The sequence below is a fragment of the Choloepus didactylus genome, chromosome 13, assembly GCF_015220235.1.
Source record: "Choloepus didactylus isolate mChoDid1 chromosome 13, mChoDid1.pri, whole genome shotgun sequence".
NCBI lineage: Eukaryota > Metazoa > Chordata > Mammalia > Pilosa > Megalonychidae > Choloepus > Choloepus didactylus.
Window position 1 is genome coordinate 67966598 of NC_051319.1, and position 20368 is coordinate 67986965.

General features: G+C 37.1%; 1 protein-coding gene across 1 annotated transcript in view; it reads right to left on the reverse strand.

The window, feature by feature from the left end:
- Positions 1–20368, reverse strand: part of ALDH7A1 (aldehyde dehydrogenase 7 family member A1) — a 50327-nt gene that overhangs the window by 18663 nt on the left and 11296 nt on the right. Inside the window, exons 4-9 of the mRNA XM_037801706.1 lie at positions 18164–18244; positions 15062–15185; positions 11289–11421; positions 9139–9183; positions 6403–6480; positions 3649–3746 (exon numbers count right to left, since the gene is read on the reverse strand). Of these exons, the coding sequence (XP_037657634.1) occupies positions 3649–3746; positions 6403–6480; positions 9139–9183; positions 11289–11421; positions 15062–15185; positions 18164–18244 (559 nt within the window). The remainder of the gene's footprint in view (positions 1–3648; positions 3747–6402; positions 6481–9138; positions 9184–11288; positions 11422–15061; positions 15186–18163; positions 18245–20368) is intronic.

Below are 20368 nucleotides of genomic sequence, written 5' to 3' on the forward strand. Positions count from 1 at the left end.
TGATACATGCGACAATATGGATGAACCTTGAAGATACCATGTTAAGCGAAATAAGCCAGATACAAAAGGACAAATATTGCATGATTTCACTAATTCAAAATAATCAAATGTGTAGTCAGAAGCTAGAATGCAGGTTACCAGGAGCTGGGGTGCGGGGAGGGAATGCAGAATTAATGTTTAATTAAAATAAACTTGTTTGGGGTGATGAAAAAGTTTTGGTAATAGACGGTGGTGATGGTACCATGTAATTGTGAATATAATTAACACCACTGAATTATATATTTGAACGTGGTTAAAAGTGAAACGTTTTTGGTTGGATATATATTACTAGAATAAAAGCTTTTAAAAACCATAGAACTTAGGTACCAGGATATAGAATGAGGGTAAAGAATGGGGAGTGGTTACTTATTATGAGCAGAATGTTCAACTAGGTTGAACTTAAATGTATGGAAAGGGACAGAGATGATGGCAGCACATTGTGAGAATGACTAACACTGCTGAATGGTGCGTGAATATGGTGGAAAGGGGAAGTTCAGAGTCACATATGTCATCAGAAGGAAAGCTGGAGGTTAAAAGATGGGAATGTATAAAACAGTGAACTTTGTGGCGGGCAATGTCTGTGATTAAATGTACAAATATTAGAAATCTCTCTCATGAACTAGAGCAGATGTATGACACTATGACTAGAAGTTAATAATAGAGGGGCATATATGGAAAAAAATATACCTATTGCAAACTATATACTATGGGTTAGTAGTATTTTAACGTTCTTTCATCAACAGTAACAAATGTACTATACCAATACTATGAGTCAACAATGGAGGGGGGTGGTTAGGGATATGGGAGGATTTGAGTTTCCTTTTTTTGTCTTTATTTCTTTTCTGAAGTAATGAAAATGTTCTAAAAATTGGAAAAGAAATTAATTGTGGTGATGGAGGCACAGTGGTATGATGGTACCGGGGGCAACTGATTTACACTTTAGATCTTTGGATAATTGTATGGTATGTGAACAATTTCAATTAAAAAAAACCCATAGAACTCTATACCACAAACAGTGAATCCTAATGTAAACTATACAATTAATAGTATAATTATAATAATAGTTTTATCAATTATAACAAAGGTGTTAATAGGGAAAACTGTGTGCATAAGTGGGGCATATTTGGGAACTCTATTTTCTGCATGATTTTTTTATAAAACTACAACTTCTCTAATAAAAAAATCTGCGGTCCTACTTAAGAGAACAGCAAATCACTGCTTTGCTAAGAAGGGGAAGGGAAAAGGATGAGAAGCTGTAATCTGCTAGTGTAAGGAGGATTGATGATGTTGAGCATCTTCCCATCTCCTATTGGACATTTGCGTATCTTCTTTGGAAAAATGTATACCTCTAAGTCCTTTGCTAATTTTTGGTTGGGTTGTTTGTCTTTATATTGGTGCACTGTAAGAGTTCTTTATATACTCTGGATACTTGGCTCATTAGATATGATCTACAAATATTTTTTTCTATTCTGTAAGTTGTCTTTTTCACTTTCTTGATGGAGTCCTTTAAAGCATAAAAGTTTTTAATTTTGATGAAGACCAAGTTAACAATTTTTCTTTTGTAGCTTGTACTTTTTGTGTCATATCTAAGAATCCATTTCCTAACTGAAGGTCACTAAGATTTACTCCTATGCTTTCTTCTAAAGGTTTTATAGTTTTGGCATTTACATTTAGGTCTTTAATCCATTTTGAGTTTAGTTTTTGTGTATGGTGTGAGGGAGTGGTCCAAGTTATTCTCTTGCATAGGGGGATCCAGTTATTCCAGTACTATTTACGTTTAAAGACTATTCATTCTCCCATTCAAATGTCTTGGCACCCTTATCAAAAATCAATTGGCCATAGCTCTTTCTGTAAGCCACCTAGGCAGGTAAACTCACTGCCCTCCTCATATGGGACATGACTCCCAGCAGTGTAAATCTCACTGGCAATGTGGGAAGTGACTCCTGGGGATGAGCCTGGACCTGGAATCATGGGATTGAGAAAGTTTTCTTGACCAAAAGGGGGAAGGGAAATGAAACAAAATAAAAGTTTTGGTGGCTTAGAGATTTCAAATGGAGTCCTTTTTTTAGTTTTTAGTGTATTCGAATAGCTAGGAGGAAATACCTGAAACTGTTGAACTGTAACCCAGCAGCCTCGATTCTTGAAGACAATTGTACAACTATATAGCTTATATGGTGTGACTATGTGATTGTGAAAACCTTGTTACTCACAGTCCCTTTATCCAGAGTATGGACAGATGAGTACAAAAATGGGGACAAAAAGTAAACAAATAACAGAGAGGGATGGGATGTTTTGGGTGTCTGCTTTACTTTTATTTTTATTCTTATTTTTATTATTATTTTTTGGAGTATTGAAAATGTTCAAAAATTGATTGTGGTGATGAACACACAACTATATGATGGTACTATGAACAAATGATTGTACACTTTGGATGACTGTATGGTATGTGAATATGTATCAATAAAGTGAATAAAAAAATAAAAGTAAAAAAAAATCAATTGGCCATAAATGTTAAGAGTTTATATCTAGACTCTCAATTCTATTACACTGACCTAAATATCTGTCTTTATACCAGTACCACACTGTCTTGATTACTGTAGCTGTGGAGTAAGCCTGTTCTTTTTCAAGATTATTTTGGCTATCCTGGGTTCACAGCATTTCCAAATGGATTTGAGGATCAGCTTGTCAACTGCTGCAAAAAAGGCAGCTGTTTTGATAGGGATTGCATTGAATCTTGACATCATTTAAGGAATATTGCTATGTTAATACTAAGTCTTGTAGTCCATGAAATTAAGATGTCTTTCCATTTATTTAGGTCTTTGATGCCTAGTAATCCTCTGTGTGCAAGATTTGTACTTGTTTTATTAAATTTATTCCTGAATGCTTTATTCCTTTTGATACTATTGTAAATGGAACTGTTTTCCAAATTTCATTTTCAGATTGTTCATTGCTACTGCACAGAAATAAATTGATTTTTGCATATTGCTCTTGTGTCATGTGACCTTGCTGAACTCATTTATTAGCCCTATTAGTCTTTCTGTAGGTTTGCTTTTTAAAAGCAATGCCTGTATTGCAAAATGGCCACCAGATTAACTAGTTAAATTTCACCTTATGCTGGGGTTAGAGTCTAAATTCTAAATATATATTCTAAATAGACAAAAATATTATCCTTGAAAAGTAAAGTAGAGTGTACAAAGCTATGTCTACATAACCCTTTTCAACCATGTGTACATGAAATATAAATGAGAGAAGAGCAGATTTAAATCTTCTATTCCACACTTACTCTAGGGCCTGTACTCACTGGTCCTGTTTAAATCGCGGTTTTTCTTTTTCTAATTTGCCAAAGAAGCCTGGTTGAATTTAATAAATATATTTGATGGATCCTAACACATTCATTTGGGGGGAAAATGACAATCTTTACCAAAGTATGTTATCTACATTGGGGACATCCTTAATATCAATTTGCCACTAACTGTGTCCTTTCTTTTACTTGGACATTCTAAAACATGGTTGGTGCCTCTTGAAAGAAAAAAGTAAAAACCCCAACTTTAAGATTCCACATCTATACTTCTCAGGGAACAAAAGCCACATTAGAAAGCCAACACTTACCAAACCTCTCCTGCACCATAACAGACACCTGTTTCCCCACTTGAGTGCTCCCGGTGAAGGACAGCAGGTTCACCCGCTCATCTTTGGCCATTGCTGTGCTGCAGGTTAAGAGACAGTCACCCACAACACTTTTTAGGTTCTAATGAATTGGGGTAGCTGGTGGTGGATACCTGAAACTATCAAACTACAACCCAGAACCCATGAATCTCGAAGACAATTGTATAATAATGTAGCTTATGGGGGGTGACAATGGGATTGGGAAAGCCATAAGGACCACACTCCCCTTGGTCTAGTTTATGGATGGACGAGTAGAAAAATAGGGGAAGGAGACAAACAAACAGACAAAGGCACCCAGTGGTGTTTTTTACTTTAATTGCTCTTTTTCACTTTAATTATTATTCTTGTTGTTTTTGTGTGTGTGGTAATGAAGGTGTCAGGGATTGATTTTGGTGATGAATGCACAACTATGTAACGGTACTGTGAACAATCGAATGTACGATTTGTTTTGTATGACTGCGTGGTATGTGGATACATCTCAATAAAATGAAAAAAAAAAAAAAAAAAAACAGTAAAGTGGTAAAAAAAAAAAAAAAGACAGTCACCCAATGTGATTGGGAAAGCCATATGGACCATACTCCCCTTTGTCCAGTATACAGATGGATGAATAGAAATATGGGGGTAAAAAGAAAAAAAAAAAAAGCCCAGTGTTCTTTTTTACTTTAATTGTTCTTTTTCACTTTAATTTTTATCCTTATTATTTTTGTGTGTGTGGTAATGAAAATATTCAAAAATTAATTTTGGGGATGAACACACAACTATATAATGGTACTGTGAACAACTGAATGTACGCTTTGTATGACTGCATGGTATGTGAATATATCTCAATAAAAATGGATTAAAAAAAAAGAAGAAAAAGAAAAGGAGCCACATACAAGGTGGCTTTGCTTCAAAAACAAAAAAGACAGTCACCCAAGAAACCTGGCAATGGCAGCACCTAAAAGTACCTAGCAAGAAAACACTAACATGGCCCCTTGAAAGGCTCTTGTGAAAAGTCAGTCAGTATAAGCTACAAGGAAGTCTATCCCAGGGGAACAAGGGAAGGCCTTCATGAAAAATGGATTCTTCACAAGTAGAACCATGCAGCAGAATAGGCTAACCTGTTCTGTGAGCTCTCAGTAAACAGAAATCCTGGAGGAAGTTGCTCATTAAGGAAGAAAGTTCTCCCTGTACTGAGTGGGTGACTGGACAAATGATCGTAGCATCTCCTTGTATTTCCATGAAGAATAAGCATTCCAGTTATTCTGCATACTCCTTTCCTTTAAGAATTACAAACTTAGAAGACTATAGGGAAACATCTTAAAGTATCCCTCATAGAAGGTGATTTATAAGGCTGTGCTAGAACTTCCAGTTGCTTCTAAGGAATGCAGATCAGACACTACTGATTTGACCCTCTCTTCTTACAGTTCAGTGCTTCAAAGGGCTCAATGTGGCCAAGGAGGGCCACCTCCACACTGGTCTAATGCGGGTCTGAAACAACTTGATTATGTAATGACCCAGGTAGGCCCAGGAAACTTGAGCATGGATACTCAGGGTGGCTTTTATAGCATTCAAGGGTACCACTGCTTTAATTATTTGAGTTATTCCAAGGCCAATGCAAAGGATTGGGTACCCAAAATATAATAGAGCTGGTCAAAGGATAGAATACTCATATTTAAGAGAGAGTTTGACAATTCTTCACTATGCACTTTATACATGAAAGCTGGGCTTTCCATTATTTTCTCATTCACATGAAAAATGGAGTAATTTATCACTGCACCTTTCTGAGAGTGCCCAGTAAATCCAGTGGTATGGTGAAAGTATTTGAGGGAGACTAACATTTTAAACGCCCCTTCAACCCTCACCCCAGTATGGATTATAAGGTTCAACTCCTATGAAACCACATATAATTAAGGTCTAAGCTGGTGGTAATAACTTCAGTTTTCATCAGAGCAATTACAGTCAGTTTCAGCTTAAAAAGAGGCTGTGACATTATGTTAAGTGAAATAAGCCAGGCATAAATGGCCAAATACTGTATGAGTCCATTTATATGAAATATCCCGCATAGGCAAATCTGTAAGAGACAGAAAGGAGATTACTGGTTGCCAGAGGATAAAGGGAGAGAGGAATGAGAAGTGACTGCTAATAGGTAGGGGGTTTCTTTTGGGGCTGACAAAAATGTTCTGGAATCAGAGCATGGTAATGGCTGCACAACTGCATAAATATACTAAATTGTGCACTTTAAAAGGGTGGATTTTATGGTATGTAAATTATATCTCAATTGACAAAAAAAGAGAGGTTGTGTTCCCACAATTTCCTTTTTTGATCAGTTGAAGAACTCAGACAATAGGCAAAGTTCTCAGGAGGGAGTAAGACACCAAACTACAATTTCACACCTTTGGTTGTTAAGTAAACACCTCTGAAAATCAAGTAACAGGAAGTCATGGACTGCATATCATTATAGCAGTTGATTATTTGGGGATATAAAATTACCTTATCAACAGTACCTCTGGGCAATTAAAGATAATTCTTACTCATTTTCCAATAGATGGTACACATTAATAAAGCAAGAGCCCAACGAGGTCCAAAATAATGATGTTTCCAAAGAACCATTCTTATCTCCTTAGCTGTGTGGGATTTCATTGTTCTATTAAAGATGATTCTAGCTGATCAACCTGGGTCCTTCCACTGAAATATACTCCCAGCCTATTAACTTACCCAATATCTGCTCCACCACAAGTCAAGGAACAAATTGCACCTGGCAGTTTGTTGTCCTCCAAAACCTTTGCAATTATCCTAGAAAGAAAAAAGTTATTATGAAGTAAGAAAAAAATATAAGCTCTCAAGAAGTTTTTGAAAAAAATAGGAATAAATTTTAGCCACCCAACATTCCTTTTCTGTTCTTCCATCCCTCAAATATTCAGACCAGAATTTCTCCTCACATATTAGAGACAGGATTTTTAAACACTTATCAGCAGAGCTCTTTTTTCTAAAAGACCCTTAAGAGAAAAACAAAAAAAATCCAACATATCAATAGACAAAAGAGATACAGTATCTCTCAGGCAGTTCAGATGATCATTGTTTTCAAGTATTTTCTGCCAAACTATGAATTTGCAGACATATCAGGCTCAAGATGGCAGGTTCACCACAGGGCTTTTCATGTCTTCCAACAAAGACCCACTAAAATGATGGTAAAGAAATAAAAATGAAACCCAGAAAAATTAAGAAAATGAGAGGTAAACCCCATCAGCAAATGAGAGATTTCAACGCAACCGCAAAGCAGTGCTCAGAGAAGTGGTGAAGGATGTAAGAGGGAGGAGGTTCCCCAAATACAGAGTAAACACTGAGAAGCTGGACCTAACCTGCAGAACCCTGAAACCCGAGACTTATGTCCACTGGCTTCACACCAAACAATTTCAGTCAAGAAATATCAGGGTCCTCCAGGCTAACCCACTGTGGACAAGCAAAGCTTTCTCAATAATGCTGTTACAGCTAAAATGAATGCCTGCTACTTCAATCTGATTTTGAGTTGTAAAATGGCTCAAAGAATTCTTACTACTCAGAATCAGGGTTTTTACATTCATCTTGAGCTTCCAAAGGAGCATCTACCTAACCAGAGTAAAGGTTCTTCTCATTATTCATCACAACTTGCTGGCTACTTTCTAATTTGTTTAATTTAAATTTAAAAAGATCCAAGTTCCATACCCACTTCCGTAGAAAAGATCATAACTCAGTGAAGTATGAAAATTCAATATTGATATGCTGTTATCAAATAAACAGCAAATATTCAAAGTTCCCCCAATTGTCCCAAAATACGTCCTCTATAGCTGTTTTCTTCTTTCCCTCCAATCCAGGACCCAATCCAGGATCATGCACTGCATTTGTCATCTCTGATGCCAGATTTCTGATTGTACAATTCTTTGCAGAGACTTCAGAAGTATATATTATCGGCACAAGTAGATCATGCACTCCTTAAGGGCAGGGATTTTGCTTTAATCCTGAGGGTAAAAAGATTAACAACACCCTCTCCCCTACTGCATGAGAATCTGACCTTGTGTTAAACTCCAGCTCTGTTTTCCAGGTTACGGGGTAAAAGTCCGAGTGTTACTTAGACAACACAGCTCATGGGTAAAATGACCCCTCTCCAGAACTGTGACACAATTTCTGTTATTCTAAGCCAAAAGAAAAAAAACAAAAATGACCTCTGACTGGTCAACTGCAGATGGACCGGGATACCTATCCATCAACTATAAATACCTGTTCAGGATGCCATGCTTTGGAATTCCGTTAGTGCACTGTCTCTTGAAACCGCATTCCTTTGTGGGCACTTGAAGGCTATGCCTATCCAATTGTCATAACATACTCTGGACACAAAGGTGGTCATTTCATAAGCCTGAATATTTACTTGAATTTAAGAAGACTCTTCTGGTGGGCATTGCAGTGTCCTGATTAATTCCAACAAAATTTGGCATCACATGTATTATTTTATTTATTGTCTTCCATTATAAAATCAGGTATTTTCAATTATCAGAAAAATACCAGCCAGCATATATTAAACTCCTGTTATTTTTTTTAAAAAGAAGGTTATTTGTTTTAAAAATTGCCTGAGGAATCTTTCATTTCTATGTGTTTGTGTATCAGTTTTATTTAATATTTAATTTGAATATCCCTGCCTTAGAAGATATAATGTCCTCAATATCACACAGTTCTTTCAAGTAAGCACTAAGCCTCTCTCTTGCTTTCAGTCCACTTCTCAATTCCTAAGCCACCTTTCCTAAATGAGCTAACATTAAGGACCCTCTTACACTAGACTGTACCACAAGCTCGCTGCCAATAATTCTCAAATCAGATAATACAGCTCATGCAAACAATGGAAGCATCCAAGGTGTACTGTAAACCCTACATGGCAGGACATCCTCTTCTATCCATTCTCCAAGCTCTGGAATGATAAATTACCCATGCTGGTTTCATGACCTAATCAGACCTGTCCAAGTCTCAAAAATTGATAAATAACTACTAAAACAAGAGTTTTTGTAACCAAAACATGCAATACATATTAGGCAGTGTTAGAAGAATCAGTCAATTAGTATAATAACCAGTCCTTTCTGTTTTGCAAAAAGTCTATGTTTTAAGCAAAAGCAATAAAAGCATTAGCTGGGTACAACCCTATCCTCAAAACCATTAACTTGCCCTTTGGCAAAAATATCTGTAAGAGTTCAAGACTTATGCTAATAACTGGCATGTTTCCAAAGAGTTAAATTAATTGAGAGAGCTATGTAAACTGCAAAGCAATATAAAAATGTTATCATGACAACCAACAGAGAAAGAGGTTATATAAATTCCATACTTAAAAATATATATTGCATTTTCACATTGGATTAAACTTCTCGTGCCTATTAATCACCCTTTCACAATTATTCCACTCCCAGGAAAAACCAAGTTACACATACTTACTTTGTGACAGCTACACTAATGAGGGAAGTTGTTGGAGCACCTTTCCTTGAGAAAGTAAAAAAAAAAAAAAAAGGAAAGCAACTTAATTTAGTGGAAATTATAACATTATACCTTTTATTATCAGGCAGAAATAATAGCCTTTGTGAGAAAAAAAAGCTCTGTCCAATTAAACAAATAACAAATGAGCCTAGTAACAAACAGAAATCTATCCTTCAGAGTTTGGTGTCTCTGGGACTTAAGGGACCACACACCTTTGACATGATGATTATAAAAATGTCACCAAGCAATTCTGAACCTTTTTACTGCACTGATCATAGGAATTGTTATACTGACCCCTAACAAATATGAGACCTGATTGAAACAGAAATCTATCAAATCTTCACTGAAAAGCTCAGAGAAGTAGCTGAGGAAAACAGCAATTAGCCTTTTTTGGATTAGAAAGCTGGAAAGCACAGTGCCATTTGACAACATCATGCCAATTCTAAATTCTCCCAATGATGCCTTGTTACTTGTGTGGACAATCTCTCAGTACATTCTCTGAGTACAAAACCTAAAATCAGTACATAATTAGTAGAACAGATGGAAAAGGGGCCAAAGCCAACTATCCTGGTTTTCCTTATCTAAGTTTTCACTGGGCATGAAAGTTAAAAACAAGTAACTCTTTTCTCATCTATAAAAAAGACATTTTTCCAGCTAATTTTTACCACCAAATATTTTATAAACATAAAAATTTAAAGGATCAATGGGAATATTGGCCAAGTGCCTCAGAATCATTTAGGGATTCACTGCTTTCAAATTATGGAAGAAAAAAGCCAAACTTTAAAAAGTCAAATGTGGTGACTTGTGTGGGGTTTTTTTCCCCTTCTTTCCTTTCTCCTACTTGTTTACTTAGTTTTCTATTTCGGGAAAAGCAGGGGACAATTCTGTTTTAAAAATAAGTCATTACAACCCTTTTTAGGTTCTAAAGAATTGGGGTAGCTGGTGGTAGATACCTGAAACTATCAAACTACAACCCAGAACCCATGAATCTCGAAGACAATTGTATAAAAATGTAGCTTATGAGTGGTGACAATGGGATTAGGAAAGCCATAAGGACCACACTCCCCTTTGTCTAGTTTATGGATGGATGAGTAGAAAAATAGGGGAAGGAAACAAACAAACAAACAGACAAAGGTACCCAGTGTTCTTTTTTACTTCAATTGCTCTTTTTCACTTTAATTATTATTCTTGTTATTTTTGTGTGTGTGCTAATGAAGGTGTCAGGAATTGATTTAGGTGATGAATGTACAACTATGTAATGGTACTGTGAACAGTAGAATGTACAATTTGTTTTGTATGACTGCGTGGTATGTGAATATATCTCAATAAAATGAAGATTCAAAAAAAAATAAGTCATTAACAATTGTATAATTATGCAGCTTACATTATGTAGCTTACATGATTGTGAAAACCTTGTGGCTCACACTCCCATTATCTAGAGTGGAAAAATAGGGACAAAAATTAAATGAATAATAGGGGGGACAGGAGGATGGGATGTTTTGGGTGTTCTTCTTTACTTGTATTTTTATTCTTATTTTTATTTATTTATTTTCTTTCGATTAATGAAAATGTTCAAAAATTGTTTTGGTGATGAATGCACAACTATATGATAGCACTGTGAACAACTGATTGTACACTGTGGATGACTGTAGGGTGTGTGAATATATTCAATAAAACTGAATTGAAAAGGAAAAAAATTAGTCATTAAGCCCCTAAGTCCAGGGGTACCAATGTCTCCAGGAATGACAACCAGTTTCATTCCTCTACCCCATAAGTTCAGTGGCCCTTTACAGCATGAATAAGTTAGAACAGTTGTTGCCCAGATATCCCTCAAGATTGAGAAATGAACAAAAACAAAAGGGAGGAATTGTAACCGAGAAATTAAGAATTAACAAATAATTATGATTACTAAAAAAAAAGGTCATATTACCAATGGTAAAATATGTAATGATTAAAAATCAGCATTTCACAATGAGTGGGTTTTACAATATGTTAATTGAAAGTATAGAATAAGTAGAAAACATTTCAATATATTTGACTTTTAATAGTACTTGGAAATGGCCACTTTTATCATTTTCTTAATACTGGATGAGAAAGTGAGCAACTCTTACCAGAGGCAGGCGTTCCCACAGATCATTGCAATCGCATTGTTCCAGCCATACACTGCCACAGGGAAGTTGAACGCAGTAATGATTCCAACCAGGCCTAAGGGATTCCACTGTTCAATAAGTGCATGGCCAGGTCCTGGGGATGGGGGAAGATGTGTAAGATGCTTAAGAGCAAGCTAATAAAAGCAAGTTATTAACAAACCCGAATCTTTCATTTTCAGGACAGGAGTACACTGGGCGAGTGGGGATTCCAGATGCCTTGTAATGGATCACACTGCATGGCCAGAATACTAGTATGTTAATTAACATGTGTCAGAAGTTGCGAGTGCTACACTACTTTATAAACCATAATCATATTCATTATCCCTTTGATTCTCATAGGAATACTGTGGACAATAGGGCAGGATCAGTTCCATGTTAGAGACAAGGAAACTTCAGAGGTGACCTGGGTGCCCAAGGTTACATGAGCATAAATGCAGAACGTGACCAGCACATGGGAGTTGGGACTCATAGCCCTGTTCTTTATGTTGCCCAATGAAGCTTTGGGCCAATCTTTCTAAGTTCAAGACAGGATGGCTCATTTGCAGGGAAAAAAAAAAGTTCTAATCATTACATAGCTGTTGAATGAATGAATTGCACATCTTTATAGTTACTATAGGAAGACTGAAAATATAAATTAAAAATATAAAGAAATGTTACAGTTACAGTCCCCCACAATTGCACAAGGAGCTTATTTTAATCAAAGGCAGCTTGAGCAGTGAAGAACCAGAGCTTGGTTTATGAAAACCCCAAACCATAAACCAAGTAAAAAGGCGCTCCCAGACATCAATCTTTTTGGCTGCGCTCACGCTGCTGGCTAGGAACAGGGAGCTCCACCAGACACAGCCCTTCATTCCCCGGCACTCCTTTGGCCCAGGAATTCTAATCTGTCAAGATAACATGCTGCCATGGCCTCTTCCTGACAGGGACCTGCCCACTCTCTCGTCTCCTCCCCTCTATGCCCTTCTTTACACAGTCTCAGTGTAGATCTGATGATGTCACTCTATGACTAACAACTCTTTGCTGTCCGGATCACCACCATAGCTGCCCTCAGGATAAAGTATGACTCCTTGACAGGAATCACCCCTTCCCAAGGTTTGCTTTGCACCCTACACGTCACCCACCTCCTCATACTGTACCCTGTAGCAGTGCTGAAGCAATGAACGTCCCTAAAAAAGCCACCCACTCTCATCTTAAGCTTTCACACAGGCTTCTCTCCTTAAAACAGCCCCCAGCCCCAGCACTCCACCCCTCTTCCTTGTCATCTTTGAGGACTGAGCTTTGGTTACCCTCTCTGAGGCCTTTCCTGACTGTCCCCACTAAGGCTGGGATAGGGGCTCCCCTCTGTGTGCTCACCATTGTACCTCCACATCTATCATGGTACTTTCCAGGCTCTATTAGAATTAACTGTTTACTTATCTGTCTCCCACTCAAAAATGTAAGTTCCTTGAGGACAGGGATTTTATTGATCAAGTATCACTTATGTTATTTGGTACCTGGTATACATTTAAAAAGCACATATTGCACTAATGAAGTAAAAATTATCCCAATACCTCTGCATAAATGAATAATCTGCTTTTTAAAAAAATGTGTAAACAACTGAAAAAAGATTTTACTTGGTAAGGCAGACATCATAGCAGGGGTACATCAGAGAAGCTACTTTCTTGCACATGTATGTATCCCCAAATCGGCAGTTCGCTAGCTTTTTTAACCAAAACCTATGGAAAGTTTGATTTAGGATTGGATAATGGAAATCTGCTGATATGTATCTTTTTTAAGGACATTAATTGTACATTTAAAAAGACTCCTCAACACTGAATAAGTAGGGAATTTGCTTAACAATCCAAGAAAAATAGCATAATATGGTCTTTATTAAAAAATCTTTTTCCTGATTATAAACGTAACATCAATACCCATTCATGAAAATTTTCATAAATACCATCCCTTGTTTTTTTAATGCAGTAAATGGAATAACTATTTTGCTTCATTAACATTATAAACATTACAAATCCAATAAGCACCTTCCCTCTTCATAGAAACCTCAAAGTATAGGGCTGGATGTTGAAGAATAGTTTGTAACAGTAAATGACTGAAAATACACTAAATGTTCATCATTTGGGAACTGCCTTGATAAATTATAGTATCCATACTACCAAAACACTAGGCAGCCACAAAAATAAATAAATAAATAAAAGATTAAGAAAGCTTTTAATTGTACAAACATAAGAACAATTAATGAGATATATTAAGTAGGGAAGGAGTGTAGAACAAAATGTATAGTTTGCTAATGCTTGTGTACGAAAAAAGATGTATTTGCCTACATATGAATAAAATCTATGAATGTATATATAAAACCAGAAGCATTCACTACTTCCATAGAGGGTAGCCAGAAGAGTAAGAGGGAAACACTTCATTCTTTACCCTTTTATTCCTTTTGAATTTTGTAAAATGAATATATCACCTCTTCAGAAAGTTAGCATTAGGTAATTTAAAAATAAATAAATACAAACTTCCAGTAAAGGTGTGGAGCTGTGGGAAGGGAAGGCTCATAAGCATAATTTTTAATACATGATAATAGTCTTCCAAAATTAGCTTAACTCTTCCATTTACCTTTTAACATTTAGATTATTTTTTTCCTACTGATATGACAATGAACATCTTTAACCATAAACCTTTGTCATATTTGAAGTTATTTACTTAAATTAGATTTTTGAAAGTGGCAATGCTAAGTCAAAGAACATTAAAATTAAGGTTCTTTGGGTATATCTCCAAATTATTTTCCAGGTGGGATTGTACCAATTCATATAGCCAATGGCACCTGTAAAAGAGTGTCTGTCTCTCTTACTCATGTTCTTACCAACAGTAAGTTTCATCGTTAAAAAGAGACGTGTTCTCCCAGGGGAGTGAATCTCCCTGGCAACATGGAATGTGACTCCCGGGGAGGAATGTAGACCCGGCATCGTGGGATAGAAAACATTCTTGACCAAAAGGGGGATGTGAAAGGAAATGAAATAAGCTTCAGTGGCAGAGAGATTCCAAAAGGAGCCGAGAGGTCACTCTGGTGGGCACTCTTACGCACAATTTAGACAACCCTTTTTAGGTTCTAATGAATTGGGGTAGCTGGTGGTAGATACCTGAAACTATCAAACTACAACCCAGAACCCATGAATCTCGAAGACAATTGTAAAAAAAATGTAGCTTATGAGGGGTGACAATGCAATTGGGAAAGACATAAGGACCACACTCCCCTTTGTCTAGTTTATGGATGGATGAGTAGAAAAATAGGGGAAGGAAACAAACAGACAAAGGCACCCAGTGTTCTTTTTTACTTTAATTGCTCTTCTTCACTTTAAATATTATTCTTGTTACTTTTGTGTGTGTGATAATGAAGGTGTCATGGATTGATTTTGATGATGAATGCACAACTATGTAATGGTACTGTGAACAATCGAATGTACAATTTGTTTTGTATGACTGCATGGTATGTGAATATATCTCAATAAAATGAAGATTTAAAATAAAAAAAAAAAAATTCCTGGAAAAAAAAAGAGACGTGTTCTTAATATGATGTTTTCTCCTGTTTTAATTTGCATTTCTTAATAGAGATTAAATACATTTTCATATATTTATAAACCTCTTGCGATTCCTCTTTTTCAAACTGTTCACAGCCAGAGAATTTTTTGACAGTTTCCTACATAAGAGTACGAAACTTTTGCTTAGCTGAGTTCCCCACTTACTTTCAGAAGGCAGGATGGGTCCCCCAATCATCCTCGATAAGCCAACAGCAAAATCACAAATATCCACATACTCTTGAACTTCTCCCACACCTTCCACTAAGATTTTCCCCATCTCCAAAGACACCTAAAAATATAAAAAGCCAAGAAGCATTTTAATAGAATTCATATTTTAAACATTAAATTGAAAAAAAAGTGAAACATTTGTATCTTTTTTATGAAGACGATAAACTGTAGAAAATCTGTTCTTATTTTTCTGAAGAATTTTAAAACCCAAGAATACCCTTCCCATTTCCCCATCCACCTTGTTAATCTTGTTAATCAAACTATCAAGGATTTGCTTAAACGGTGCTTAAAATTCCCAGTCTTGGTGCTGGAGGTGCCACTGGAGCCGGTTTCTTGTGAGCCCGGCTGAGGAGCCGAAGGGGTGACCACAGACCGCGTCCGCTCCCGGCCCCTCAGCCGCACCGCGTGCAGGGCGACGCTGAAGCCGCGCACGGAGTCCAGGCAGCTCTGCAGAGCCCGAGCTCCCCGAAGGAAGTGGCGGCGCAGCGCTCCTCCGCCCGGCCCCACTCCACTAGGCCCCCAGAGGCCAAGCCACTGCTGCCCCCACTTCAGACACAAATCCCGCTGCGACTCTCCCATCCTGCCCGGTAAAGAGTGAGGCCCTCCAACTCCAGAGCAAATTTTTCAGAACAGAAAACAAGAATATAGTCGTTGCCAGAGGTGAGACATTTAGACGTTGTTGTAAGTCAGAGTGAAGCCTGTACTTTGGAAAGTCATCCACAGCTCAGCACTCACAGCACCTAGTTCTCCCGGTTCCTCCTGGATGAAGGAACAGCCCACATTCACCCTCCTTCAAGTTAGAATAACACGTGAGCATCTCTTTAAAGACTATTAAGAAATATGGTCTCCATGGAGAGATTTCAAATAGAGTCAAGAGGTCTTTCTGGAAGTCATTCTTACGCAAGCTTCACCCAGATATTGCAAATCATGTCAAGCCCCAACCAACAGTGTTCCTGAAAATCCTAAAGAATACCCAGGGGTCTAAGTTTTAATTAATAAGTTTAATTTTTCAGAAACATAAAACCTCCAGATTGTTCCTATGCCAGATAAGCCCTGAAATCCAGAGAGAGATACTAGTCTCTCCAAGAACATCAACCAGTGGCATTCCTCTACCCTATAATGTCGACACCCCTTTTCAGCATGAAGAAGTTAGAAGGGTCATTGCCCAAATATCTCTGAAGATGGAGGGAATGATCAAATGAGAGGGAGGAGTTGTAACTGAGAAGTTAGGATTTAACAAATGATTATGACTACTGAATCATTATGTAGATATTTCTTTTTAGTTCCTAGTATATCAGAACAGCCAGAAGGAAATACCTGAAATTGTTGAACCATAACTCACACTATATTTTTAAATTTGCTCTATAACTACTTGTTAAACTGTATTTTGAAATTTGTCACTTTTCTGCATGTTATATTTCACAATACAAAAAAAGGTTTTTGAAAAAAAAAAAAAGACTATGAAGATAAAATTCAGTAGTAGTATAAGCAAATCCTTAATACCAAACTATCAGAACAATATGAATCTTTTGTGAAATTCACACATGATCAGATCATGTGACGATATGGGAAAGGCCAACAAGCTATGTGTCCTGAAGATTTCTTGCATATGTGAGTACCAGCTTTGACCTCAAGAGTTGGTTGCTGTATACTTTTTGCAAGTGGTTTGATAACACATTTTACACAATGTGCACGTCCATTTTATACAACTTGAAAAACCTTGAAACTTTCTGGTTATCATAAGCATATCTTTCTTTCCTACTCATCCAATAAACAGCTGTGTCCTACTGTGACAGATTTTCCAAACAAAAAGTCTGGAGCAGAGACTCCTAAAAGACCATGAAGATATATCTCAATAAAACTGCATTAAAATTTAAAAAAAAAAAAAAAAAAAGACTATGAAAATAAAATTCAGGAGGAGCATGAGCCTTCAGTGGCACTCAGCAATTAGTTTGTGCAAGCACAGTTCTATTAAGATGTGTGTGTGTATGTGTGTATGTATATTTTTTGGATCATGGGGATTCTGACTGTGAATTTGATGCACAACAATTATGGTTAAAAACATTTGCTTGGTCTACAGAAGATCATTGTTTTGTGACCATACAAGTCATAACGGGGGATGGTTTTATGTGTAGATATTACTGTTAAAAACAGGGACTGCTTCAGGCACAGAATATGTATCATAAGTTAGGATGCACATTAGATGTGATTGTGATGACATAATGAAGGTATGCAGTGTAGGTCTACAAATGCCTGGTGAGGAATTAGAACAAACTGGAAATGGGTCATTTGACACATGGACTCTGCTTAGCTGTGTTAGAAAAATACTTTGACTCCAGCCTTAAAAAACATCCACACGGACATGACTCCCAGGGGTGTAAATATCCCCAGCAACATGGGACATGACTCCCAGGACTGGTGCTGGTACAGTGAGATCGAGAAAGTCTTCTTGACCAAAAGGGGGAAGAGAAATGAAACAGTTTCAGTGGCTGAGAGATTTCAAAGGGAGTCAAGAAGTCATTCTGCAGGCTATTCTTATGCATTATATAGATGTCCCTTTTAGTTTTTAGTTTTACTGTGACTCCTTCAGGACCACATTTTACAAAATACCTTGTTTCATTTATTATTGATCCTGGAAAGGAAAGTTCTATTAAAATTGTTTTAGTTTAATATAGAATAGCTTTTTTTTAAATTAGGGCTTATTGTGAAAACTTCTGAATTTAATTCAAATGTATGCCAATACCTTCCAAAGTATGGTAATATTCACAAACAGTTGTTCTGCTCAGATGGCTTAAGAGAAATTTCTGGAATACTCACATTCAAAGATTCCTTATTAATGAATGTCTTTGACTTAAATCTAATCAAAACTTGCAACATTATTCTTTGTACATTTTCATTATATAGTGTTAAGTTCAGTTGCAAACAAATGAAATACTTAAGCTAGTTGTTTAAAAAAAAAGTCACAATCTCGTACACAGAAATGCACGACAGCCTTACTCTCTGCCCAAAGGATTATGCATTTACTATGAAAATACTTACCAAATTTCCTAGCACTTGGATCTTCTCCCGCAAGGCATCACCAATCTGTCTTACTATTTCTCCTCGCTTTGGAGCAGGTATCTAAGAAAAGAATGGAATTATATTGTTTGATTCAAAGTACAAGCTCATGTCTATAACATAGTTTAGATAAGTCTGTTCTATGAGAACAAGTACGATTACACTGAAGACTTTCTAGATCACAATGAGACTCTGAGAAACAGCAAGTCCAAAAACCAATAACAGGAATCCAGAAAGTGTCCAACTAATAGGTTCATGATGAGCAAGAGACTATGCCAAGTACAGAGAGACATTCAGGGATTAAACATAACATTTTGGGATGACTCCAGAAAGTCCATTGCCTTAAAATACCTCTAGGCCTCTATGGTTCCCAGTGATGTTTTTTTATGGGCCAAACCAGTTGCTTGCCCAAACCCTTGATTAAGCTTAGTTATCAATTGCAATTTAATAATCCATTGACATCACAGCATTCACTCACCAAATATTTTCTGAGCACCTACTATGTGATGGAAAAAATGCAAGACAATGGGACTAAAATAAGAAGAAGCTAGGCATAGGCCTTGCCTTCATGAAGTGAGTATCTATTGGAAGGTACAAAGAACAAAAAAGGATACAAATAATTACAGATTACCCTAAGACTATGAAGATGAAGGAAGTAAAGAAATGCCGAGACAGAGAAAACAGCAGATGTTGAAGGTAGGCAGGTAAGTTACTTTAACGAAAGGGTTGTTAGGGAAAATCTCTAAAGTGGTGAGATTTAACCTGAAACCTGAAAAATGGGAAAAGTCAGTCATAGGAACATTCTTCACAGGCAAAAGAAAAAATACGTAAGAGGGATTCATGGGAAGTAAAAGCTTGCTGTGTTTGAACGTTTGACTGTGATGGCCAGTGTGCTCAAAACTAGAAGCTAAAGATGAGGCAGGAGGAGGGATCCTGTAATCTGTGGTAAGGAATAGGAATCAGTATTCTAGGAGCACTGGGATGTCTTTAACATGTTTTTAAGCAGTGGAAAAAGATTTACTTTGCCTTTTTAAATCACTGTCTGAAAGGTGGAGAATAAATTGGAGGGGAAAAGAGTAGAAGCTGGGAGACCAATTAAGAATGTAGTAGTCTGGGCAAAAGAATATGGAGACTCCATAATTACATGGAACTTTGAATAGGAAGTGAGGTATGGTGGGTTTGTATGAGTTAGAGTGAAATAGTGATACATCCCAAAGTAATTTTGGCAGAGAATAAAAATACATATGCAGGGCCCCCCTGAGGAGCTGGGGGGAAATGCAAACTGTTGGACTTCCTCACCTGGATTGTTGCAGATGTTCTTATAAACATACGTTGAGGACTGACAGTTTGGTATGTCGAGCCCTCTATCATGGGACTTGCCCTTATGAAGCTTGTCACTGCAAAGGAGAGGCTAAACCTGCATATAATTGTGCCTAATAGTCTCCCCCTAAGTACCTCTTTGATGCTCAGATGGGTCCCCTCTCTCTAACTAAGCCAACTTGGCAGATGAACTCACTGCCCTCCCTTCTACGTGGGACCTGACTCCCAGGGGTGTAAATGCCGCTGACAATGCAGGATATGACTCCCAGGGTTGAATCTGGACCCGGCATCATGGGATTGAGAACATCTTCTTGACCAAAAGGGGATGCGAAATGAAACAAAATAAAGTTTCAGGGGCTGAGAGATTCCAAATGGAATTGAGAGGTCACTCTGGTGGGCATTCTTATGCATTATATAGATAACCCTTTTTAGGTTTTAATGTATTGGAATAGCTAGAAGTAAAACCTGAAACTAACAAACTGCAACCCAGTAACCTTGACTCTTGAAGACGACTGTATAACAATGCAGCTTACAAGGGGTGACAGTGTGACTGTGAAAACTTGTGTGAAAATAGTGTGATTGTGACAGTGTGGATCGCACTCCCTTTTATCCAGTGTATGGATGGATGAGTAGAAAAACGGGGACAAAACCTAAATGAAAAATAGGGTGGGGGGGGTGATTGGGGTGTTCTTTTTTACTTTTATTTTTTATTCTTATTCTTTCTGGTGTAAGGAAAATGTTCAAAAATAGATTAGGGTGATGGATGCATAACTATATGATGGTACTGTGAACAGCTGATTTTGTACACCATAGATGATTGCATGGTATGTGAATATATCTCAGTAAAACTGAATTTAATTAAAAAAA